The sequence below is a fragment of the Cyanistes caeruleus genome, chromosome 2, assembly GCF_971803275.1.
Source record: "Cyanistes caeruleus chromosome 2, bCyaCae1.hap1.1, whole genome shotgun sequence".
Lineage (NCBI taxonomy): Eukaryota > Metazoa > Chordata > Aves > Passeriformes > Paridae > Cyanistes > Cyanistes caeruleus.
In genome coordinates this window covers 11,557,139-11,584,220 of record NC_141702.1, presented here as the reverse complement: position 1 = coordinate 11,584,220, position 27,082 = coordinate 11,557,139, and the positions used below count along the sequence as shown (strand labels likewise).

The 27,082-nt window shown below is 36.6% G+C and overlaps 1 protein-coding gene and 1 long non-coding RNA gene across 4 annotated transcripts; one reads left to right on the top strand and one right to left on the bottom strand.

Moving 5' to 3' along the window:
• Positions 1–562: 562 nt before the first annotated feature.
• Positions 563–14,594, bottom strand: RAD51AP2 (RAD51 associated protein 2). 2 transcript variants are annotated; one of them, XM_023922625.2, is made up of 4 exons: positions 10,524–10,612; positions 5,574–9,562; positions 3,984–4,076; positions 563–1,348 (listed from the first exon to the last, which is right to left on the bottom strand). In XM_023922625.2, exons 2-4 carry the CDS (start codon positions 9,523–9,525, stop codon positions 1,230–1,232), a joined length of 4,164 nt encoding a protein of 1,387 aa, XP_023778393.2. In that variant the 5' UTR covers positions 9,526–9,562; positions 10,524–10,612; the 3' UTR covers positions 563–1,229. The 2 variants fall into 2 exon arrangements, with proteins under 2 accessions (XP_023778393.2, XP_086731946.1); XM_086875820.1 differs by lacking the exons at positions 563–1,348; positions 3,984–4,076 and having other exon boundaries at positions 5,666–9,562; positions 10,524–14,594.
• LOC147654608 (uncharacterized) lies at positions 10,581–25,257 on the top strand. Of its 2 annotated transcripts, XR_015282723.1 has the most exons (5): positions 10,661–10,696; positions 15,691–15,925; positions 21,295–21,348; positions 21,448–21,526; positions 23,860–25,257. It is a non-coding gene; the product is annotated as an uncharacterized LOC147654608 (long non-coding RNA). The 2 variants fall into 2 exon arrangements; XR_015282724.1 differs by lacking the exon at positions 21,448–21,526 and having other exon boundaries at positions 10,581–10,696.
• The last annotated feature ends 1,825 nt before the right edge of the window (positions 25,258–27,082 follow it).

Sequence of the window (27,082 nt, the reverse complement as noted above, 5' to 3'; positions counted from 1 at the left end):
TATTTGGATCCTTATAGCATAAACATACTGATATGCTTAGTATTACATGTGATATATTCTGAATGTCACTGCTAAAGAAGTTAAACTGTGAAGATACTTAGTCTTTTCACTGTTGCTAGAGATTCTATAAAATTATTTATCTGTGGATAAATTCCCTATCAATTCAGCTTGCTCAGTTTCCTTGTGTCAGCTGCATCTATATATTACTATATTTATAGGGGTTTATCATCATTCCATCACTGTTCTGTAACATTTCTTATACCAGAATACACTCTTATCCACTGCAGGGTGAAATGTGCTCTGTCTAAAAAAACTCTGTGCAATCACAGAGGGTTTAAAGCTTTCTTCTGAGCACCTGTTATTAGATTACCCTTCTTCTGACACTTCAGGAATTTTTCTTTAGACTTCACACAGGTTTATTTCTTACTATGTTTTTATTCAGTTGAAACTGTCCCTACTCTTTATAACAAAAATATCAGTATATTAACAATTAGCAGATGTCCCTAACAAGCTCTGCATGCTTCAGAGCAGCCCGTGACCACATTTCTCAAGACACAAAATCTCCAGAATTTATGCATTGTTATTTTGCCTCCATGCTGTATGCGTGGAATCAGTCCCCTCGGAATGAGACAACCTGTCCGTAGCATTTATAGCTTTATTCTCTTCCAACTCTTTGTCTTACAGGACAAGTACATGGAACTGAAAGTACTTCAGAGGAAACAACCTCTGAAGCCTAAAACATTTAATCTTCCTTTTAGCAGTCTAAACCTAACTTCCTGAAATTATCTTCTATATCACTCTAAACATTTTTAACAAATCTCCTTAAAAATACTTACTGAATTATTGCTTACTGAATGTTTATGAAAACTACATAAATACACAGAGGATTCCAAGGATGTGTAGATGTGACAGAAAATTTCAACTGTATATTTTAATAGATGAAAAATACATGACAGATCTTATTAATATTACATAAACTTTAAAAGGAATTCACCCTTCCATTAAAACTTCTACTAGTAAACATTCATTATAAATCCCTTTGCTATCAAGTACTCACAGGAGTATTCCTAAATAAATCACTAGAAAATGCTGCAACATTAATATCTAAAAACCCCTTAAACCACACAGATCAAAGTACCAAAAAAAAACCCCAACTAACATTAAAACATGTCAACAGTTTTCAAGCAGAGTGATCCCAGATGTGAAGGCTGGTAAAAGAATCCAGGAAGTTATTTCAGATAAGGATGAAGCTTCTTTAGCTGAGCCTTTCTTGACAGCCCAATCCTGATGGGGCCCTTGCATGTTTTAAGAGGCTGTAGTCGTATGACGTCACGAGACAGAAAGTATCCTATATTCAAAACAAAGAATCAAAAATGAAAGCAGACCCAAAATTCTGTATGATATAGACAATTACATCCTGACAAGATAGATAAATTAGATCAGTATTAATTAAGCACTCCTTTACTACACCCTCTTCCACCTCCATTCTGCTGCAGAGCATCTAATGGATTCTTTTGGGCTGAAAAGGAAGTGCTCATGGCTGGGTCATGTGCAGATTCCATCTGATTAGAATAATCCTCAATCCAACATTACATAACTTTCCTAACAGACTTGCAAAGGCATAGTATTTGATACAAGTTAACATTGCAGGAGTGGACATGTTGAGGTGAATACACTTCAATAGTTACAATTAGTCTGATGTTTTGCCCTTTGCCACTCATTTTATATGAACCAGAATAGGAGGATGTCTGTTTTCTGTTCCACATTCTGTTAGGTAAGGTATGTACCATGTAGCGATCTCAAGCAGTGATCAGTGTGGTATCAGCCATCCTTTACAAGTTCTGTTTTACATAAACTAGTACTCACTAGGGCAGAATAGAAGAGCATGACCTTGTTAACTAGAGATTAGGACAGTGATTCATCTGGAGGAAGACAGGGTCAAATTTCTCAAGACCTTTTCCAGTTCTACTTTGCATTATTCTATAAAATGATAAAGCACTGAGCACTTAGCCAGAACATCAAATAGTGTGCGTATAAGATCCTTGGGCTATTCAGCTGGTATCCTAGTAATGGGAGAGAAAAATTTCTCTAAGCCTTTAACAAGAATTTTAAATGGTGGGATGAGAAAAGGAAAAAATCCCAAAGTTCCATTCTTAAGTTAATGATGAGACAGCAGTGCTTATGTGTCTTTCCTAAGACTGGTAAGAAGCTAGAAAAGGAAAGGCATGCACTGAAAGTCAGTCAAGTGTTGTGGGTTTATATGTAGCCAGGAAAGAATGGTTGTTAGTCACAGTAAATTGTAAAGTTACTGGAGTATAAATCTTCTTGTCCCACCTAGGTATCTCCTTTCCAAAGTAGTCACAGGTTCTGTGACCAGATGTGATGGCTCAGAATCCTACTGAAAAATAGAGGGAGACAGTCACATATCAGCATAACTTCTGACATTAACTCCTATCAGTACAGTAAGTTTAGTATTTCCCCTGACAAAACCTGGTTTCAGAATAACCTCCAAGGCAACTTTCAGGGTAAATGAAAGAGAGCTGTCTCTGCCAATGTACCTCCTCAAGGAAAGACGATGCTCAATAGTTTCCTATTTGATCTCATCTAAGATGATGAGGGGAACATTCAATTTTTTCAGCTTCTTCTATTGGAAGAATGTTAGGTTCCTGTTGATTCTGACAAGACACTGGAAATATAAAATGCCCTAGAAATATGCCATTGCCCTAACAGTCTGCACAATTCCTGAGCGATCATGGAGGGAAAAAGGAGACACTCATTGCTGAGGTCTCTTCCTCTAAACATTTCTGGAGAAGCTCAGATGGGAATTTAGAGAACACTAGGAAGCAATGTAAAGGAAATAGACATAATGGCAATGAAGAAAACATCTGATTTCCTTTGCCCTTGACCATGCAGCCCAAAACAGCAGAGAAAGAAGAAAGGGACAAACATCCAGGTTCCATCATGGGAGGGAACAAAGTTTCACTTAGTGAGCTTCAACCTCATCTGAACAATACTTCCAAGAAGATGTTAATATCAAACACCTTGGTGTGTTATGCACCATACAGCATTCTGGAATCTGAATTTCCCTAAGCAATAGCAATATTTACTACGTAAGTCAGAAACTAGAATCCACATCGCAAAAATGATAAAATCTTAGAGAGCAGTGACAAAGAGCAAAGAAGTAGAGAAGAATTTTCTGCAACATTCTGCATTTGGTATATGAAATATTTTCAGAAGGTGACATAACTTCAATAAAATATAGGTGAAAAGAACACCAGAGGTCATCTGTAACGTAACTGCTTAAGTATTTCAGTCTCTTTATTTCCCAGAATGGCCAGAGTGAAAGAAAGTTTCTGAATTTTGAAACCAGAAAATCATGCAACAGTTTTCAGAGATGCAATGGGGAATAAAAGTCAAAATACCATTACACGATTTCACTAAGTAAAGCAGAAGTTTACCTATAGCTTTTTCTTGACAAAGTTTTAGTATTTAATTTCAGAATAAACCAAATGCCTTGTTTTACTATTTCCATATATTGGAAAAACTGCAAAGCATGCTTTTTGAAATCTGAAAGATCACTTCACAATCTCCTTCTGTATTTCCTTCCACAATGTGTACAAAACAGCAAATCTTAAAAAAAAATATAACAAAGCATGGTCTCCCTGTGGTTTATCTTGGCTATATCACAATGATTGAAGGCCCAAAGATGTTTGTTCCAAATGGCTCCAAAATAAACAACAAAGGAAACCCCATGCTGTTAAAGTTTTTTTTTTCTCTCCAAAGAACAAAAATGCTCATCAGCATGGCTTGTTCTGTGAACCAAGATGAAGACAGGACACTTTCTAGTAATCTACAATTAAACCAAATGTGATTTCTATAGAGATAGAAATAAAAAAGGGAAGAAAACAAACACAAATGTTTGAGAAATAAGTCTATTAGCACTTGGATTTGTGGTGTAAATTGCAGAATAATGTAACTATTACCTCCTTCTTTCTGTAAATTATAGCTTTGTTCCTTAAAAAGCGTGCCGGGTAAAAAAGCTAGATCCCAAGTGTATGGATTTCTATAGGCTGCACCTAAATAATGTTAAAAAAAAAAAGTTTTTAATTTGATTACCATAAACAAATAAGTTTTTTTCATCTACTGATTAATTTGTGGTTCTTGTTGATGTGATTAAAATGTATATGTGTACACTATAGGTAAAGTTAACAAAGCTACAAAGTCCCATTCTCAGAGGCTTGGAAAAAGGAAAAAGCTGTTTCTACACCTCATAAAGTTCTCCTTTGCATAAATGCAATAATACAGTTTTTAATCCTCTGGTAAGGATTAAAATATCTGTTGCTCCACTTGGATCTTCTAATGCCAGGCTTAGGCAGAAAAGTGATCACTTGCTGAGCCATTTTCCCAGTATCTGTTCGGTTTTCATGCTCTGCAAGGCATTCAGGTGTAACTTGCAGCACATTATACTGTTAAAGCTCTACTGAACAGAATTCCGTCTGAGGTTTTTCTACAACACTTTAACAATTTCTTCCCAGACAGTACTTGCTTTCATAGCCCCCCTGAAATGTTCACTTTATAAATTTAAAGCCAAATCACTGAGAAATTTAGCTCTGATGACAATTTTGAGATCGTTGCATTTTCATCAGGTAATTTACTAAGTGTGACCAAAGCATAAACCTCACCAATTTTGTTTGCAACTGTGAGAACTCATCACTTCTGCAAACTGAATTTCAGGTCCAAAATCTGATAAATACACCGCTTGAAAAGGTTTTGTTTGAATCATTTACTTATTACTTTTGAGTTATTTATACATTAAGGTAGAGCATTCCACAGGTTTTCTTCTCAGTGTCCTTCCTCTACTCATTAAACACCTATTGATTATGCAGCAAATGGGGTAGGAGTTTTAGAGTTTAGGAATCAGATTTCCCCACATCCCTTTTGTAATGGGGACTGAGCTTCTCTAGGAAAAAAATTTGAGCAAACGTAACGATGGCTATATAAGTTGTATGAGTTATATTGTTATACTCAAGATCAGGTTGGACAGGGCTCTGAGCAATCTGATCTACTTGCTGACGACCCTGTTCATTTCAGGGGGATGAACTTGGTAACCTGTAAATATCCCTTCCAAACCCAAACTTTTCCAGGACTGAGTCCATGACATTAATTGAAAGGAAACAGTTGTCTCCTTTGTAAACATTATATCATGTTATAATTGAGACTTTTTCTCTCTTTGATTGTGCATCTCATTGTGGTTTTGACTCTTTTGGAGAATTAAGAGTTCATTGTGATGAAATAAAACAAAATGAATAATCTGAAACTGAATGTGCATTAATTCAGGTTTGAGCAAACCTGGAGCTGACCAGCTGAATTCTGAGCTACACCTGCTACAGCAAAGTGTGCAGGTAGCTGCAGCAGTGTGGGATTTTTTTTGTTTTGGCTATTCATACGCAAGTCCATCAAACTTTGAATTCCATGAAACCATGGAATTATTTGAATTGAGAAATACACCTTTAAAGCAAATAAAATATTGCCTAAAGTTTAAATTACATAAGACAGTAATTTTAGAGGCTTACCTTCTGCAGGAGAGTGCAGCAATTCTTCGCTTGACATTCTTGAAATAGAATATTCCTTAGATACTTTCTGTTCTTTATTTTCATTTAATATCTTTTCATGAAATGAACTTTCATTAATGTCAGCTATGTGTTTTCCTTTTGTACCACAGATTTCAGAGGAAATACATGTTTTCCTTTGAGAAACCCCTGCCATGTTTCTATCTATTCCCTTAGCATTATTTAATTGCCGGTAACTGTTGGGCAAGTTTGTTTCCAAACTAGATAAATTGTTTACATTTTCTTTGCTAATTTCATGAAACATACGTAGCTCTTCTAGCACTAAATCAAATTTTCTCTTCAGTTCAAATTCCTGTGTGATTTTATTTTCTAAGGGTAAATACTTATCTTTTACATCTTCAAGACATCCATTGTTCATTATGGTTAAAGACATTTTTAATTCCTTTTCTGCAGAAATGAATGTTTTAGATTTATCTTCTGAATGTAACATAATCAAGTAATTCATTACAGTCTCACATTGACTTTCATTAGTTACATGCATTTGTTCATAATTTCTCTCTTCCTGTTCTTTTACATATTCAAGATGTTGTTTCAAAGTTGCTGGCTCTGAACTGACTGTCATATTCGTCTGCTCATGGCCTTGTAAAGAAAACTGTGCTGCTTCTTTAGCCTGTAATTGCAAGTATGTATCTGTCATGGCAGAACTTCCCTTGGTTAGATGCTGCACCCTGGCAGGAATTGTTTCACCTGCCTTTTGTTTGTCTGCGCCTGAGGAATTCCTGCAGTGCCCATCTTCACTTATTTCTCTGTTGACAAAAGAGCTGCTATCCAATGGCAAAGTGACAGACTGAAAAATATTTGAGGAACTAGGAAATAAATTTTCAGAAAATAAATAAGTATTTTGGTCATGCACTTTTCTATTTACTAGGTGTGGGCTGCAAGTATCTAAGTCTTTGCAATTCTCATGTTTGTTTATTTGTCTATCTAGCAACTGGAGAGAATTATATTCTTCTGTGGTTGCTTTTGGCTGCTCAGATGGAATTAAGACATCATTTGATTTAACAGGCAAACACTGAATCTCTTTTGAACCATTGACTGCACTTTCTTCACACAACTTTTTTTGGATAGAACTGTCTTGCTTTACAACTGGGATCTGGTCAAAGTCTTCAGAATCAGTAGCTAGGGGAATTTTTTCATATGTGTCAAAAACAGAAAAAGATTTTTTAGAAAGAAGATCATGGCAATTCATTTGCAATTCTTTTGAATTAACATATTCTTTTCCATCAGCATTTATGTAACTAGAGTTATCCAAATATTTATTCATGGTGTATGCTACTTCATTAATAACTTCATTTGTAGAAGTTATGCAATTTCTATATCCAGTTGCTTTGTGGTTTTTATTTTCATATAAAACAAAAGGGATATCTTTAAATAATCCTGCATGAAAAGAACTATTAAGCCTTATGCTTGGTTTGTTTTTCTCCTGCTTTAGAGTATTTACTGATACTTCCTGAATTGTACTTTTCTTATGTACCTTTTCCAAATTCAGTGGTGAAAGAGCAGGAAAGTAACTCTGATATCTAAGATCGGCTCCTATCAGATACTGTACTTTTGTGATATTGCAACAATAGATCTTGTGAAGTGAAGAACTATCAGAAGAGCCCTGCAGCAAGATCAGGCACTTAGCAGGTAAAATTTGCTTCTTCATACTGTTTTTGTGACTGACTGACCTCAAATCAGTGCTAAACCTTCCATTCACTCTGGATAAGAGGTAGTGTTTCCTGACATGTCTTCCCTTACATAATCTTTGTTTTTGGTTATGAAAGCGGGCTCTTCTTTGTAGGAAAGTGTACTCTTCACCTAAAGTTCTAGAAATGCATCTTCTCTGGCATCCATTATACAACTCAAAATCAATGCTTTCCAAGAATTTAGAACTTACAAGTCCTGGGTAAGTTTCATTTTCTTTAAGAAATCCTGTGGTTTGGCTCAAAGAATCATCTGTGCATGAATTTAGTTGACTTTGCTTTCTGCCACATAAAGACCATTTCTCTCCTCGCATGGACTTTCCCTCAGCTGCTGATAAAGTATTTATACTACTGAAAAAGGAAGCAAGCATTATCTTTAGTACCTCCACCTTTAGCTGCTTTGAAACAACAGCCAGCAAACACATGAATATTTTATCATTCTGGTTCCTATTTATAGTGCTCTTTACCAGCACTTGAGCATCACAGTGTTGTTTTAATGTGTCACAGCAATGAGACCACGGTGTAAAACTGCCATCCTGACACATGGGCATATCTTCTTGGGAGGACTCAGTCCACATCCTGACCCATCCAAACAACAACTTTTGAAATAGCATTTCCTTCCCCCTAAATACATTGCAACTTGTTCTCTTATCTGGAAAATCCTGCACAATAATGCAAGGAAAATTACTTTTAAATGTAATATTTTTTGTTACATAACTTTGGAAATCAAGTATTTCCTTTGTGGAGAGTTTTGACTTTGCTTTATACAAACAAATATCCCTGTTGGAATCATGCACATCACAGTGTAGGTTTAATTTATTTTTCTCTAATGCTTCTGTTGTTACTGGACTACTCATCTGCATATTAAATGTTCCCACGTTATCATTTGTGCTCTTCCTCCTCCTCTGCAAAAGATCGTTAGAGCTGATATATTTCTCTTTCTGAGCATTTTTAGTACTAATGTAAATGTGAATCTTTGACTTCTGGTCATCATCACCCTCTGAATTCTCCATTATTTTATCTTTGAAGTCATCTTCAACAAATATTTTATTACATTCAGCGTCAGTGCTTATGCATCTGAAATAAGTTCCAGAAACTTCTCCTTCTGCCAAAGCACTGTGCTCCTGTTTGTTAATTGGTGGGCAATTCTTTACTTTAAATTCAGAGCAAACAGTTGAATCTCTCACACTGCTTTTATCATTTTGTATTTTTTGTTTCCCTATCTCAGAAATTTCTTGCACACCATGTATCTGTTTAGATTGCATCAAAGATGGTTCGGCTTCAAAATTCTTCCAATCTGTCTCCCTAAACTTAGTTGATGATTGTTTACTATTTGTTTTATTTGAAATCCTAGGAAATTGAAAATTAGGAATTTCCAGTGCTTTTATACTCTTTAAAGGTTTCAAAGTTGGAATTACATACAACGAATTATTTTCTTCTTTATTATCTTTTTCTGCAGCAATTTCCATATTGCAACTGGAATAATTTTTATCCTCTGCAGAATTTTTCAGAAATTTACTTTTTTTGTTTTTGATGCATGAAAACAAAGAATTTGTTCCACTCAAAAAAGGAATTTGTAAAAGCTGGTATTGCTGCCACTTTTTATTAGAGACAGACTTTTGACTTAACAATTCAGTCTGAAACATGTGTCTGTTTAAGGATGTAACTGAAGAATTTTGTTCCAGCTCATTGTCTTCATTTCTTTTATCATTTTGCTCTATACTGTTGTTCTGCTGCACTCGGGGTGGGTTTAGATTTTGACATGCATCAGCAGGGCTCAACACATTGAGCAGCTCTGTTTCAAGAGGCTGCCCATGTACATTCAGGGAATTGCCATCTTCTGTAGGACTTTGGTCTTCATTTTCAGGACTCCATTTTTTGGTGGGCCATTCATTTTCTGATAGTCTATGTGCTAATACTTTATTACTACAAGTTTTAGAATTGAAGAACTCTCTCCTACAAGTTTTTTTTGCTGTATCACATGTCTGTTTTTCTAATGCCCAGTTGTTTTGTCCTTCTGATAAATAGAGGAGTTCGTGTGGTGATGTTTGGGACTTGCTCCCACAGTGTATGCTTTGTTCAAGCTTTTGCTGCTCCTCTTTCTCTCTGTTTTTTTGATCACTTTCTGCTTTACTTCGCTTTGCATACAGGTAACATTCAGTTTCATCTGCTGATGCAGATAAAAATCTTTTGGAACATGCATTTTTCATTCTTACATAAATAAGTACAATATTTGCTGAGACAGACCTGAAAGTTAAACCAATATTAAAGTTTTAGGCATAAATGGTATCTTAATTATTTCCAAACTGTGTAAGAAAAAAAAAAAAAAAATCAGTAATACTATCATCTACACATTTCCATATTTATATTTGTTCTATATACATTACAGACCTGAGATAAAGGTAGAGTCACTGAACATTTAAAGTCAAGATCTAGAACTTAAGACAAAAAATTGTTTACTAAAATTGCAAATTTTTGCAAAAATAAAATGGATATTTTTGATGTGTTGACAAGTTAAGGAGATTAATTGCATTTTCTAATGCATTTGTTACACAGTATTTTTGCCAAAAAAACCCTGAATAGTGAGAAAAAATATCAAGAAAGTAAAAACTACTGATGAACTCCAGTAAATCTGAGAGTGGATCCTTTCAAACTCTTAAAATTTTAATTGTTAAAAGAAATTGCCACTCTTGTCTTCACTGTGTGCCAAGTTATAAAGTGCAACTATAGGAAAGTTTATCTGAAGCTCTCGAGTATGCCAAAACATTGTATCAGGTTTTATCCTCATATGCAAAGTGGCAGTGCTGTTGCAGGCACAAATCTGTGTTGTTAAATGTCCTGGTGCTGGTGATGTTTGTGCATGCTCCTTCAAGTTAAATGCACTCATCAGCTTCATTTAAAAAGTGATCTGCCTTGTGTGAAGAACATAATTTGAGTCCAATTCTGTATAGTGATTTATCACACTTGTAGCAACTTGGTTCACCAATGTCTGTGAACAACCCAGTCACAGCCCAGAGAGGACATCTAAGAGCCGACAGGAACATGCTCAAAACTTTTCATTAACTACATAATTAAGATAATTAATTTTCTTAACCAGGACAGCGTGATTCAGTAATCATATACTGTTCCTAACTTAACAGGTTTAGTATTTTAATGGCACAGGAAAATCCACTTTGGCAAGGAAGACTCCAGTGACTGAGGGATATACCTGTAAAATGAATCCTCACGTTTGGGGCTTTTCCGCCTCCCTCAAGGCTGCTCTGACCCTCCCTGAGGGGTTCCCCGCTCGCTGCAGGTGACAGGACTCCCCTGTCCCGTCCCTCTTGGCAGACACCAACCCTCCTCTGGGAACTGTGTGAAGACAGTCGTCTCTCCCTCTCGGTTTGTTTAACCTCTCGTAAGCTTTTCCTCTTAAGCCTTCCGCAGTGATTGTTTATCTGAGAGCCCCAGTCCCTCCCTGTGCCGCTCGTCGGCAGAGCATCCCTCAGAGGCCAGGGGTTCCCCCGCAGCCAAGCCTCCTCTCCCCGCCTCCTCCGCCCTCTCCGGGCGTTGTCTCCTCCCGGGGCTCGGAGTGCCCAGCGTTCCCTGCCCTCAGAGCTCGCCGCACGGCGCTGCCCAGCTGGAAACCGGGAGTCGCGGGGCAGGGTCCTCCCGCCGCCCTCAGGGGCTCCCGCCGCTGCCACCGCCGCAGGGCGGGAACAGCCTCCGAGGCGGGAAAATCCCGCCCGGCCGCCCGCCCTCAGGGGCGGCCCTGCCCCGGTGTCCCGATATCCCGGTGTCCCGGTGTCCCGGTGTCTCGGTGTCCCGGTGTCCCGGTGTCCCTGTGTCTCGGTATCCCGGTGTCCCCGTGTCCCGGTGTCCCTGTGTCTCGGTATCCCGGTGTCTCGGTGTCTCGGTATCCCGGTGTCCCGGTGTCCCGGTGTCCCTGTGTCTCGGTATCCCGGTGTCCCCGTGTCCCGGTGTCCCTGTGTCTCGGTATCCCGGTGTCTCGGTGTCTCGGTATCCCGGTGTCCCGGTGTCCCGGTGTCCCGGTGTCCCGGTGTCCCGGTGTCCCTGTGTCTCGGTATCCCGGTGTCCCCGTGTCCCGGTGTCCCTGTGTCTCGGTATCCCGGTGTCTCGGTGTCTCGGTATCCCGGTGTCCCGGTGTCCCGGTGTCCCTGTGTCTCGGTATTCCGGTGTCCCCGTGTCCCCGTGTCCCGGTGTCCCGGTGTCTCCGTGTCCCGGTGTCCCGGCGTCCCTGCGCCCGGGGTAGAGGCGGTGGCTTCTCCTCGCCCCGGGGCACCAGGCGGCCGGCTGGGATTCATGCACCGAAGGCTGCTGGTGGAAGCTCCCGGCGGCCGAGAGGCTGCAGCCGGGTTGGGAGATCCTTCATTTATTGCCTAAGCAAGGCGTGTCACGGAGCAGAGAGCAGCATCCCGAAGTCGATTATTTCCACAAGTGGGATGTGATTAGCCAAATTCCTTGATTCCAAATCATGAGGACCTACATGAGCAAAATGTTATGCCCGTGTTCCTTCCCAGAACAGACATTTCATCCCTGATCTGTTCACTGTATTAAGCACTGATCCAGCCAAAGATTTTATTCCCAAAATAAGCAGTATCCATATAACTTTGGGCCTCGGAAACAGACATTTCCTTTCCAAACACTGGGATGCCCAAAAGGTTATTTTTCAAAATTTGCGCTAAACTAGCAGGTCACTGTAATGCCATTACACATGGCAAATAAAAATAGAAACATCCTGAGGGCCTGTTGCTGCAAATATATGGGTTTTTAAGGTTTGTCATCCATACTACAGTGAACAAATCCACTGAAGCCAAACAAATCCATTGTTCCTGGTAGTGGATATTACACACTGGAACTGTATAGAACGGAGCCTTAGAATAGCTTCGTCTTTAATATTGCTGCATTTGTAAGCAAAAATGGTCAAATAGCTGATTCTAATACTTAAAAATACAATCAATTAATCAATCATTAGTTAACAAGATATAGATCCTATTAAATCAAGATTACATACAAATTTTAAAATATTTAAAATACCATATGGAATGAAGGTAGTCATGCAAACCAGAAACAGGATTTTAAGGTGTGTAAGAGAGATTCACCATGCTGCCTATGTTTTCTACGCCTCTGTGTTGCAATAGCGTCTAGGAAATATTCCTGAGGCAAAGTATTGTATTTCTCTGAACAGAAATGCTGGCGGTTTCACCACTGTTTCTAACACATTCTGAACAGAATATTACTCTCCCCTCCCACCTGCCTTTAGTCCTGCCACAGTCCTTTAGTGTGTTTGGTGGGTTGCAAGTAAATAGGAGCCAATTTAAAATTATTCAAGTGTTTGGCTAGTTAAACCAACCAGAATTACATGAAAAATAAAGAAAACTGCCTTTTCTTGCAACTACCCAGCTATAAATCAAAATTTTTATGAAACCCCATCCAGCTGTTCCACATCCATGTCTTACATTCCTGTATATAACTTAGATATCCAGCATAAACTGACAGACTTACAGTGGAGCATATCTTGCATGCTCTGCACTTTCCAATTTGCAACCCACAAAGAAGATTTATTTGTAGCACTTATTTACTTCTAGTACAAATTGGATATAGCATACGTTTGTTCATGGAGCAGAAAAAAAAAGACATAATTGCTTTCCCCACTACTTGGTTCAATAGTATTTTAATAGGATGTAAACACCATGCTTTCATTGTAGAATTTTGCTATTTTCCAACTGTTACTTTCTTTCAACTCTTATACTGTGTTTACAAGTTGATGAAGTGGGTTGTTTCTTGACAAAGTCAACAAAAAAGTTTTGGGTACTGATGCAGCAGCCAATTCCTTCCCTTCAAACCATTATTTAAAACTCTTATAAAAGGTCTTGCGACTCTCATTCTCTTTTTTACTTTTTTCTTTTTATCAAAAACTAGAAAAAAAAAGTTGCAAAATATTTGGTCAGGAATAAATTTTGTTAAATTAAGTTAAAATAGCCACAAAGACAGCATCAAAACCAATTATGCTATTCAATGTGATCTGTAAGACACTAAATTTTGACAATCTTGATTTGTAAAGTGAATTTGTCAGTGCAATTTGGCTCAAGTGCTTTGTCTCAATTTAGCTCTGCTGGCTTAATGACTGCAGCCTTGTGCTTAGAATTCATTGTGAGTAAACTGCAGAACATGAAATTTCAAAGCTGAAGGACCGTTGTAATCCATCATGTTTGTATCATGCAATGTAATGCTAAAATTTCCACCCTGAAAGTAGTTCACCTTGTAACACTGATTCATCAAAGGTCATAATATTCCAAAGGGAATTTACTCCTTGACTGGGGAAAGGTTCAATTTGATATTAGTCTTATGAACAGGATATTGGTCATCAACCATATGAAGTTGCATTTTATACATTACCTTTTTGGTTATCTTACTGACACTTCACACAATCACCATTATTATTAAGTAATTATTGAAAGTATTCATAAAAAGATTGGGGTGTGACAATACTTTCAATCTTTTCTATCACAACTGCTCTGTCTGCAGTCTTAATGCACATGCTTCCTATGTATCCACGTAATTTTGAAATAGCTAAAATAAATTTTTTATTCCTTCCTTTTGTTCCTGAGTATTCCCTGTTATTCCCAATAACTAACACTTATATATTTGTTTATCAGTAATAAACTTTTTATTTGGTATGGTAAAGGTAGACCCTCATATTTACCCAATGTACTTTAAATCATAAGGAAGTTCATGTTGGGGGATTTTTCTGTATGCATTGAAGGTATTAATTCCCAACAGAGTATCCATATTGATTAAGAAAGATAAAACATCATGTAGAAGATACTTTGTGTTATGACCAGCTTCCATGTGTATGCAAGAAAGTCCTGGAGTGATTCAGTGATATGCTAGTCCTTCCAAGCTGGGCCTGGAATAAAACTGCCCTGAAAATCACACACTCCCTGAAAAGTTTTTTAGCATACGTTTACTAATAGCTCAGTAACATTTCTTGGGATGCTATTATTTTAATATTTACTCCCATTTTAATTTTGGTTTCTAACTTTATAAATCCTTTTATGACCAACACAAAGGTAGCTTGCATAAAAGAAGGAAGCTGTTACACAATTTTTTTTTTCTTGTAGCTCCACACAAAGCTAAATTGAAAGAAAAATACTGCTTTCAAGCAAAGGAGTTTTAAAATTGTGTAAAATATGAGTTTAAAGGTGAAGACGGAACTGGATTTTCCCTTATGCAGCATTTTATATTATTCCAATTGATTTTCAACTTGCAGTTTATTGCTCTCCCAAGGTATTTTTACAATTCTTCACATGTAGTTCTCATTTTTACTCCTCTAAGTATCACGAGCAAGCTTTGTTACCTTACTATTCATTCCTCTTTCCAAAGAATTTGTGGATGTGGAATTCCAGAATTCCTTTCTGGACTAGAACTGGGACATATAAATAAAAGTACCGTTCCAGAGCTTGACACAACCAAAGTACAGCACTTTTTCCGTATAATTGGATTATGGAACAAAGGGTGTGAAGAGATTCAAAAGGCACTGTGTCTAAAGCTGAGAGCAACAGGGAAGTACAAGACAAAGTCCCCTTTTTAACTTCTGGAAAGGGGCCCACACCATCTCCTCCCTGCACTGGTCTGCACTGTTGCCTGACTACCACAATGACCAACTCTCATTTCCAGTGGGAATAGGCTCTTGTGTTACTTTCAAAGGGAGTTCTTTTAGATCTTGAAGGATATGAAATGAACACATTTTAAAGGTATTTAGGGAATTAAGACAGTTCTATTTAACTAGAGGGTGAGTTATACCCCTCCATAGCCCCTTTATTTTGTCCACTGCAATGAAGTCACTGCTTGGCTGCCTCGTCCTACTCATTTGACAGCTGTCAAGTTAAATAAAAACTGCTGTTTATTGGACTTGATATTTTGGACACATTATCTTTCACCTGATACACTGCTTGATCATACTGCTCCATTGCTGTCACCATATCATTCTCTGTTATACTGAGTCCATCTCAATTATATGAAGTACATCTCATCAAAGATGTTTTCATTTTCCAGCTGAAATATCTTGTTTGTAGTTTAATATCAAAACAGAAGAATCAAAAAATGGCCATTTGTATACAGAGCACTAAACACAGGGATACAAATGTTCTGCATCACATTTTATCTGTTACTATCCATCTTCTTCATAAAGGGCAGTGAAAATAGTTCTGCCTGCCAGACAGTTCAAAACCTCTTTGCTGGAAGTGTGCAGTGCTGCTGAATTCAGGTCACACACATCTAGAGGCACTGAGATGCAGTGTTCTTTCTTTCATGCTAGCAGGGCAATTAAATCAGTCCATATGATCCCTAATCCTATTTTACTTTTGCTCTAGATACTGCATAGAACGTACAGGCTTGTTCATGGAGCCACAGAAAATTTCATTTGGAAGGGACCTCTGAAGATCATCTGGACCACTCTGCTCAGAGCATAGCCAGCTTTCAAGTTGCATATAACTTCTGTCCTTCATCAGGCAGCTTGGGGCTTTTCCAGTCAAGATCTGAATATCTCTGGGGTTAGAGATTCCCCAATGCCTCTGGAGTGCTTGCTACTAAAAGCTGGTTATAGTGGTAAGTGTTAAGTAATCCATCTTCCCTTTTCTACTTTTGATCTCTTCTTTTACTCTGTGCTGATCACATATGGATTAACTGAACCATGTGTAATGCATGAGCAACACACATAACTCTTCACTCAGTCTTATAGAATTACATATTTCTGATCAAAAGTTTTTAAGAGTAACAGATTACCCTTAAAAAAATGACTCTTTTTCTTTAAACACATCATGAAGATGTAAAATATCTGGACTTCTTATTTTTCTCTTGAATACTCTCTACAGCTGAGAAGTTATGCTTCAGAATCAAATAGTAAAGCTTAGTATTAGCCATATCTGCTTATCAGTAGTTCTTTATCCCCTTGGAAAAAGGGGATAAAAGTTCTTTATCCCCTGGTGACAATAAACATGGTTCCACTTCAGCCATTACTAGCCATAATAGTATATCGTAGAAGGTGCAGGGTTTAGCTGCTCAAGCATCTTCTCAGACAAGTGGAGCCATTCAAAAGGTAATAAAGTAATGCTGTAAAGTAAACTGTACTCTTGGGAAGTACCGTTTATGCTGGGAGGTCTGCAGTGTAAAAGTTATGTTTGACCTGCACCCACAAAATGTTCCACCAAGGCATATAATCACAGTTCAAAATATCCATGGGGCAGCAGAGGAGTTTCACAAGGTACTTTCCCTATATCCATTGCACCTCATTTCCTATATAAAAAAAGGACAACTAACATAGATACTCTACTGCCTTAAGGCAATAAAAACATTGCAGGCTAATCATTTGGGTCCCTGAACTCTCACACAAAGGTATTTGGCAAAGTGTATTATGCATCATTTCAAGATAGTTTGGGGATGTATCAGAAACAGGAAAATAATAAACTCTTCTAGTTCTCTTATCAGGGGAATTCTGAAGTCTTGTTCTGCCACTTCCCATCTAGCTTCTTAAAATTATCCAGATTATAATACCTGCTTTGCTAGCAAAAAAAGATGAAAATTAAGTGTGCGAGATAAAAGTGCCTTTTGAAGGAGAATATAAAAACTGAAGTGCACTTTTGAGAAGTGTGTATTTAGTTGACTTTGAGCATCAAACTTCATATGAAAACAAACTGATGAGCTTGACAAAGCCTTTATTTGTTCTCTTTTTATTTCTGAAAACCTGTGCTGAGAACTATGCTGTTTGACATTCTCATAAATTACTTACTATGTAAGAAAGATCACAGGTTTTGGAGGTACTCAAAGACCCAGCAGGCTGGAAAGAATCCCAGAATCATCCTCCAGCACTAAACAACTGCAACATAATAAAATAGATCAATTTCATTATTTATAAATGAGAGTTAATATATAAAAGAAATATAACATAACCCTGTCTTTACAGGTACATTTAGTATATATTTACTAGCTACTTACTACTCTGAAAAAAGATATGGAGCATTCAACAGAAAATTTCTGATAACAGTAATTCACCATTCACAAGCAGTCAAAAAGAAAAAAAGATAAAATGTCAAAATTTATTAGGAAAATTATATTTCTAAAAATTAAGTTTCTAAATTGAAACAATGTTCAAATCTTTAACAATGACTTGCACTCCAGTCATCCTACCTTTAAAAAAACCCAAATGAATAGAATTGGAAAATGGAGAAAAACTAACAGTGATGATCAGTGTAAAATAAATTTCCTATGGAAAAAAGAATATGTACTTTAATCGAGTATAAAACTTTAAACTGAAGAAGGGAGATAATTAGGACTTAAAAAAATATGAGTCTATAAAATCTTTGGTAGTGTAAAACAGGGAACAAGAAAAGGAGTATTCATAGAGCTGAAGAGAGGCTATACTGGAAAATAGGTCAGTCCAGCCCAGCAACCTGACAGCAACAAAAAACTCAGGTCCATGCAGAGAGGTAAGACTGGGTTAAGCATGTGCACCTCCTAAGAGATCTCAGTCTGCAACAATGTCCAGTTTTGTTACTGTCTACATAACCAGGATTTCCATGGATTTATTTTCTATGTTCAATAGAGAGATATAGAGAGTTGTGATTATTCAGCCTGGAGGGACGAAGGCTCTGGGCTAACCATATTGTGGCATTTCACTACCTGAAGAGAGCCTAGAAGAGAGCTGGAGAGGGACTTTTCACAAGGTTATATAGCGACAGGAGAAGGGGCAACGGCTTTCAGCTGGAAGGTGGCAGGTTTAAGTTAGGTATCAGGAAGAAAATTTTTACTGTGAGAATTGTGAGGCACAGGAACAGATTGTCCACGCAACTCATGGATGCCCCATTCCTGAAAGTGTTGAAGGTCCAGGTTGGATGGGGCTTTGAGCAACTTGGTCCAGTGGAAGGTGCTCTTGCCTATGGCAAGTTGGGTGGATCTAGATGACCATTAGTCCCTTCCAATCCAAACTGTTCTATGGCTCTATGATTTCTTTCCAATCTCCCTTTAATTCCACACAAACTTTTAGCACCCTAAACATTTAGGATCAAAGAACTGCATATTGAGCTTAACCTCAATAATTTTATGAAAAGTTCCTTTTCTATTTATGTGAAACCATTGCTCTGCTTTACTACCTTGCTATCTTGCCTTAGAAATACACAGTGAACACTCAATCTCTACAGAACCCTGACATGCTAGTCATGTTTCTTAGACCTCTATCATATCATGATCACACATCCACTTACAGATTGAGCTAGAGCCTTATTTGGTTGATCCCACAAATCAAAAAAGAAATACAAATACAAAAAGAAATTCCACACTTTTGATAATCCTTGGTGCCCTTCCCTGAGCATTTTTTAGTTCTACCACATTGTCTGTAAGATGAGGGATCAGAAGTATATATAATGGTAAAATTGCAGGTGCTTCACATATTTAAGCACCTGCATATTAATATTATTTCACTTTGAGATTTATTCTCTTCCCAATAATTTTTAACTTTTAGCTTGATTTCTTGACTGCTGATGATCACTGACATTTTAGCTGAACCATCCATCATAACCTGAAGAGCTGGCTCCTCTGCAGTAAGGGTCATTTCAGAGCCCATCATTTTAAATGTGAAGCTAGGACTGGTTTTTTCCTCTCTGCTGCATTTTACATTACTTCAAACAAAATTTCAACTGCCAGTTTATTGCCCCACCTCACAAGGTTTTCCTTCAGTTCTTCACTTGCAGTTCTCTTTTTCACTACTCTACACTGCTCGATTTAATCAGTAAACTTGATTGATTTCTATGCATTACCCTTTCCAGGTCATCTCTGGTTGAATCAAATCAGGTATTCCTTGCAGGACAAGAACTGGAACATAACACAAAAATTACTGTTCCAGAAGCTTAGTACAAACAAAATATAATACTTTTCATACATAATTAAATTGTGGAACTCATGATAGCATGTATATTATGAGGATCAAAAATATGAAAGTTTTAAAAAACAGTTAAAATAAATACAGGAAAGGGACCTCCATAACATATTAAGCACAATGATGTGACTGCAAACTGAGATTAAAAACAAATTTCAAAATGTTGACCACCAGAAGCTACAAGGTACTAAGTGAAGCATTACTTTATATTTGGATCATTTATTTTATACTTCCTCTAAACATCAGCTACTGGTCAGTGTTGGAGACAATATCCTGTGCCATGTGTATCCAGGGTAAACACAAAAAACTGATCCAGTGTGGCCATTTTTATATTTTGTTTAATTAGATACATATTGCAGATTGTTATTTACGTTTCAAAAATGTGCTGTATTTTTACATTTTCAGAAGGTACCATATGATGAAATACACTACTAATGAAAGGCAATCAAACCTAAATATGTATGAAATAATAAATCATTTGCCTTAAAAACTCAGTGCCCATTATATAGGTTGAATATCCATCCCTCTTTAAATCTGTTAAATACTTCTGAATGGATTCTTCCCTGATTTTTCATCATTCCTATTTGAAATCTCAAAAACATATCTCTTTTGTGACAAAAAGAAGACATGTTGATCTTTCATCAGACAGAACAGCATAATGGTACATTTTGTTCTCATGATAGACAGTTTTGACTTTGAGAACAATTGACTGGAATTTGAAGAGCACGCTACTCCATGGCAAACATTTTAGAGGGAGCTTCCAATACATATTAACCTCCCATAAGTTCTTCACATTATTTGGACTTCAGAAACTGTTTCCTGTAATGGGATTACAATTGAATAAATGGTGTTTCTTACCAAAATCTCTACTCCCAATTATTCTCATGTGCAATCCATGGCTAAAGCTCTCTCCCAGACACATGTTCCTCTGCTCCTATATATTAACAATGATAAATATTTTCTGAATTCTTTAATTCAGTATTTACACTGTAAGGGAACAGGCACAGTTTAACTGACAGATGCATTATTTTTCTTTTTTTATTCTCCCTCACCTTCCTGATCTCATACAGAGTATTAGTTGTGAACAAAAAATGTGAGCATAAAAGTACATCTTTTCATTAATTTAATATGGAACCACTGGAAGGATATTGTGGCTTACTGTAAATAAATTATCTTCTATATTTAAAATTATGACTAAAAGATGAATGATGCAAATGAGATTGGAAAAGTTGAAACTCCCTTAACTTCCTTAGGCAGGAACACTGTTGATAGCATTTGAGGAAACTGTAGGTTATAATGATTAAATACTCTAAATGGCTTGTAATTAAAAGCCAAATATTTTTCTCTGTGAAAGCACAATTCAAAATAATCTGTCAATAATAAGACTTTGACCTCTTGTGCAGTATTAGTAAGGTGAAACCAAATTAGTTTAAAATGTTTTACCCAGATCAATTCTAAACATAGTGGATGTATCTTAGCCTCTTTCAAAGTTAACTTGATATGAATAAGATATATTAAAATTGTTTTTTATAGTAACACATATAAAACACTTTAGATCAAAATGCACGTTTTAATTTGCTAGTGTGCAAGACTGAAAAGCCTAAGAAAATTTAATAACATAATACATTAAGGAATGGGAATGATAAGAATTGTTATGTGCCCATTCATATGAGCAATCCTTCACCCATTAAAAACAAACACAAAATAAATAAAAAGAAATAAAATATTCATTTTTAGGAAGCGAACTGTGTAAAATACCAGTTATACAGCATTTAAAAAAAAAAACAATGTTCTGTGGTTTCATTTCTTTAAAGCAATCTTTTCAACAGACAGAAAATAGATTATATATAAAAAAAAATAAAATTAAAAAATCACTGCCTTTGTCTCATTATCAAATGAGACAAAAATGAGACAAATTTCATTATTAAAGCAGCCCTTTGTTCATGTGTTTTCATGTAGATGTTTTCTGATCTATACCATGAAATCTCAGTGTAGCTATAGTGTTAATTTATACACATCTATTAATTTACAAAAATCTTCTCCACAGACACAGAAAAACACTGGAAGACAGGAAAAGTTGCTGAAGTAGACAAACACGGAGGTAAAATGTCCACTCATCACCACTCAGTTGTGCTCATCTGTGGGGTGGGCTGGATGGGAGGACAGTTTCCAATGGGAGTATAATTTCCTGTGGTCCCAGGCACCCCTGGCACTGCTGTGAATTGCCAGAGCGCTGTGCCTTTCTCCAGCCAGCCCCAGGAACCAGGCAGAGCGTACAGGTAGGCAGGCTGCTCCTCTCCACTCCTTCACAGCACGCGGTGATTTGATACAGCTGAAGGTCAACACTAGAAATGAGACATCCTAGCAACTGGTAAATGGTTTCCACACTGACTGCTTGCTAAAATAACTCCTAGACTACTTTGATTTAATAAGAAGCTCACTTTTAAATTCAGCAATTATTCTTTCTAATCTATTCTAATCTATTCAGGTGCTGCTAGTATGAAAGAAACACAGAATTTCATTAATGCTCATGGTATGAATAGGGATCAGTTAATTATTTAAAACAGAATCTCCCTTTTAAATGTTTTTCACATTTAGGTCTTAGGAAAAAAAAAATGGGTGGAGGAAATACAGGAAGAATTTAATGCCCTTTTTTCAAGAATATGAGTCAGAAATTTGTGTTGGATTAAAGCCTTAGGGTGTAAAATTCCTTAAGATAATGGAACTTTTCCTTGGGGTTTATGCTGAACAACTGCAAAATGAGGTAGTTTCTGTCTCCTGCTTGGCTCAGTCTTAAACATGGTTAACTACCAACATGAGAAAATCTTCATTTTATTCTAAATTTATTCTAAAGTATCTGGTAAAATGATCTTCACTGGTCTCACATAAAAGATTGACTAATTACATATGTGTGAAATTATCATAGATATTTTTATATAACACAGTTATATAGATTTATATGATTTGTGTGAGGCTTTCTTATGTGTAAACACGGATATACATGAAAAGTGGCACTTCAATAAGTCTTTACCAAACTCCTACATTTCAACCCCTATTTCAACTGTGGATAGAAATTAACAGACTCAACATGAGGAAAGAAAGCTGATTAAATATCTGTGGAAGAGCTCAGATGTCCTGTAAAACATCTATGAAATCGCTCGGATATTTTGTTAAGCATCAAAAAATTGGTAAAAGAGACCAATCCATAGGAAAGATAATTTCTATAGGAGGGCTTATTCCAAATTACACAGGTGCCTAAAGAAATAAAAGGCAGGTAAATAGTCAATTAAAAAATTCTAAAAAAATTTTGTAAAGAAGACAATAAATCATTTAACACATGAAATTTGGCAGTAAATAATACAGATTTAACAGTATGTGTGTGTATGCACTTATACTCACTAATACTTGCATATACACACACAAATTATCTGTATACACTAACCCACATTTAAACAGCCTGGCATATTTTGTGATTCTATGATTCTCTGAACTCGTGTAGACCATGAGATAAATTTCTCAAAAGAAGAAAGAGAATCTCAATTATACTCCTGCTCATATTAAATTAAATGGGACAAAACACTTATTAGGATTTTCAGTAGTTTGAAATGGCATCAGAGTTAAGGATCATAAATGCATCTGTTTTGTAAAGATAAATAATCTAGAGCACCAAATGACATCAAAATCTAACCACTGCTTTCTTATAACATTGACTCTGAAAGGGATTATTCTGGTAACAAGTAAAAGAGCCCTAGATTAAAATTAAAATTCACCCAACTCAATATTGCTTTCAATTCTTTGCTGTTCCTGCTGTGAAACAGTGTCATGTTACAATGTACTGCCCAGTTAGCAGCAGCCTGCAGTCATAAAATAAAGAACTAGGGGCAATCTTATTTTCACAGTGAGTTGATTTTAAACTAATGCAACTAACTCCATGATTTTTGATTCACCTTCCATATTACAGATATTGATGGCTTCATTATTGAACTAAACAGAACCTCAGAATGACTTGAAATATGCTGATCAGAACATTACACATCACATAGCAAATAATTGTGGGGACAAAAATCATGATCATAAAGAATCTGAAAATTGGAGGAAAATTATTCATACAGTGTACAGTGCTGTAAAACACAAAATAAACTACCAAATTTAAAATTATTATATAGCCAGGTTAAAAAATTTTAAAAAAAAAAATTATGCACACAGGAAACATTTATTATTGCTGAATTATTCTCAATTTGGATAAGATAGCAAGTGTGTGAATATTTTTCAATAACCTCCAGAGACACTGATATCTCAGGCAGCCACAAACCAATAAATTAGAGAAGTTTAGAATGCTTATTTGAGACAACAGTTTTGAAAAGTATCAGCTGCATATGTTTTAAGTGGTCTAGATTGCTACATATTTATTTGTTTATGACAGTCACACCTGACTGTTCTCCCTTTAGCTTTGTTTACTTTTCCATCAATGTTGAAAAAGTCACAAGAGCAAGTAAAAATATTAAAATTCTCCTTCTCTTGCATAACAAGACACACACATAAGTTATAAGTTATAAGTTATATCTTAAATTTAAAATATAATATGTACACAGTCACCCTTTCTTTTTGGTAGGACTCTCCTCTTGGAAGCAGCTGTTCTAGAAGAGGGCATGTGCCCCTGGAAAGGGGCTGCTCATTGCAGCAGAGAGCACAGAACATTCCAGGGATGAAGGAGTAAACAGTGGTGCAGGATGGTCAGACAGGGAATTGAGGCAAAAGTCAGAATGGATGGAAATTTAACAATAAGGGCTACCCACAGGGCTTCAAAGGGGAGGGAAAATTATTCAGGGAGGCCCAGGGAAGAGGAAACACTTCAAAATAGAGTTGATGTCTGGCTAAACCACCTAGGGTTGTTCTTACAGATAAATTATTTTCAAGTGTATAACGTTTTAAGAGGTTGGTTCTGAGAGCACCAACCCTCCTCATCTTCCCCTCTTCATCCTCCCCCATCAAGCAAATAAATTAATCCCCAGGAGCTCCTTAAGGAGTGACTGGGGAAAGGCCCATGAATTCTGCAGCAAGTATGCATGGTGACAGGATATGCTACAGAGCACTTGTTTTGAAGCCTAAATTTTATAACCAGATAGAAAAGAATCAGTAAAGTTAGTTCAGTATTACTATATTTTTATATTATCTATTTTCATAAATAATTGTAAATTAGCATTTTCAACATCACTTCAAATTAATATGCTGGCATTGCACAGCCGTTTTTCAGTGTGGCAGTACATTTTTCACCGCTGAATATGATCAATGGGTTCTAGATTAATAGTATGGGTAAGTATCTTTTTCACATATCTACAACTCAGTTAAATGTAGAACTCACTGCAACAGGAGGTTACTGAAATCACACACATAAATTCTTTAATAATGACAAACTCATTGCTAAGTAGTTCATTATTACCTGTTAAACTTCGTATTCCAAAAGTGTATTCCAACTCTGCATGTTCCTAAACCTGAAATTGCTACAAAGAGAGGGGTTCTTGTAAAAGAAACATTGTGTAACTGCTTTGCTTTTGGTAAGATTTTCTTAAGCTATCTCTCTGATACCAGGTACAAGACCAGATGCTATGTGATGTATTTTGGGGAGAGAAGCAGTAGCAGGATTTTGACAAATAGAAATGTTGGCAATTAGAAAGATGTGGGCAGAGGACTGCACTTACGTTAGGGGCTAACAGATGCAGGAAAAGATGGCCTAGCATTAGAAATGGAGATATTTCATTGGAAATGGAATTATGGAATAAGTTTTCAACATTTTCTTTCACATCTCTTTTCTCTGATGGTTCTTTTCTGTCTGTTGGTTCTGAATTGTTTTTATGTCCAGTAGCCCACTTTCTGAGATGCATCTCTGCTCTTAGCAATACATCCTGCTCTTGGTGATTATGGTCCAAGAGTGCTGATTCACTGCTGTTTTCTCAAACCAAATCATATTAAAAAGTATTACCTCTGAAATAAAGACTATTATACAAAGTCATCATGTCTCACAGTGCAGTTTAATTACACAAAGATAACTACCTATGTATCCACCAAGTTGTGAGTACATTTTGTCCATGAGCAAGTAAACAGTCTGCTTATTCTCCATCTACTTTTCCCATCATTTTTTAGAAGAAAATACATTCAGATCACAACACTGGAGTATATTTTTAATCATACAGATCTGTATGACAAACATTAATAATAAAAACAATGACACACATGAAAAGCTGAGTAGGATAATCTGGTGTCAAAAAAGAAGGCTATGTAGCATCCTGTTTGCTTTGATGTGTGCTGGTTAAAGTAAGAATTCCATTAGTAATAAATATGTTAACCTAACTGCAATGTTAGGTTTTCCTCTTTCCTCTACTTTCAATTTCATTATTTGCTATTACTTCTACAGTTTTGTTCCAATTTTTCCATGTCACCACTATAATATTTTAGCTAAGAACAATCACTCACAGATCAAATAAGCAAACAAAGTGCTGTTGGAACATCTCAAGAGCACATGACCAGCATGACTTCACAGGAATTATTCTGTGTATGTAGAAGTCCTGCCTTCTGGCAGAGGAAAGCTATGTTTAGGACATTTGTAGAAAACTAAATGCTTCTAAGTTTTGTCATTCCTATCCTTCTAAACACCCATTATTTACTTGAAGCTTATATTTCTCAGGTCCAGAATGTCAACCTTTTATTTCTGCTTGAGCAAATGCCTCACTTAGGAAGAACAACTGGAACAGCTTCTGTGGGAAGCAGCCTACTGGAGTGAAAACTGGTCTCATGCCATTTAGCTTTATACATTTCATTTAGGTGCCTGAACTTAAATATTTATTTCCTTGATTCTTTCTAGCCAGGTTGCCAGCCTGAATCCCCCTATTACAGTTTCTTTGAATTCTCATTGACATGAAAAGAAATGCAAGCAAATAGACAAGTATTTAGCTATCAAATGTATGATCTAAAGTTAGGCATTGCACACACTTCCCAGTTGTGACTGTATTATACAACATCAGAGATGATGTTACATAAAGGGTATTTTCTTTCCATTTCATTCCATGAGCCTAAGATACTGAAGACTAGTAAATGGTCTCATTAATGAAAAGACTGAATTATAATTTATTTGGTTTGACACAAACAAAGGTGATCTGCACACAAGAAATCACTACATTTCATAAAGAAGAAAAATTGCATTTAGTAAAGTACGAACATTTTGTTTTATCTATATTCTTAGGGGCATTATTTTAAAAATGAATGAGATAAAAATGAAAGATAATACATATATAAAAATGTCATTTTCATGTACATATATATAGAACGTTAAAGAAGCAAAACAATCTATTGTCATTTTGGAAGTGATAAAATCAGCCACACTCATTGTTTGCTGTTGAGCATCAATAATCTCACCCTTTTCCAACTGCAGTGTGCTGCTGCAGCTTCATTTAATCACAGAGCCTTGAAGCAGCTCCTTTCTGCCAATCCTTGCAGCCGCATTGCTGCTTTCAGCTCCCCATCTAACACACAAGTACATCTCAGTGTGCAAAAACTGCACCAAGGGAACACAGGAGGAAGAAAGAAAATCATTCCTTCAAAAGGCCTGGCAGAACATAAAGCTAGAGATGTACATATAGACTCAAATTCCTTCCAATTATATTTTTTTCTGCTGTTGATTCTCATAAAATATATAGCCAAATATATTCTTAGCAAGTATTGAGCTTAAAAGAGTGAGGGGAAAATGCAAACCCCAAAATGGCAATCTGCATTAAAATTGATGTCTGCAAAACAGGAGATCATGCTAAATTAAAAAAAATAAAATAAAATCTCATTACCAG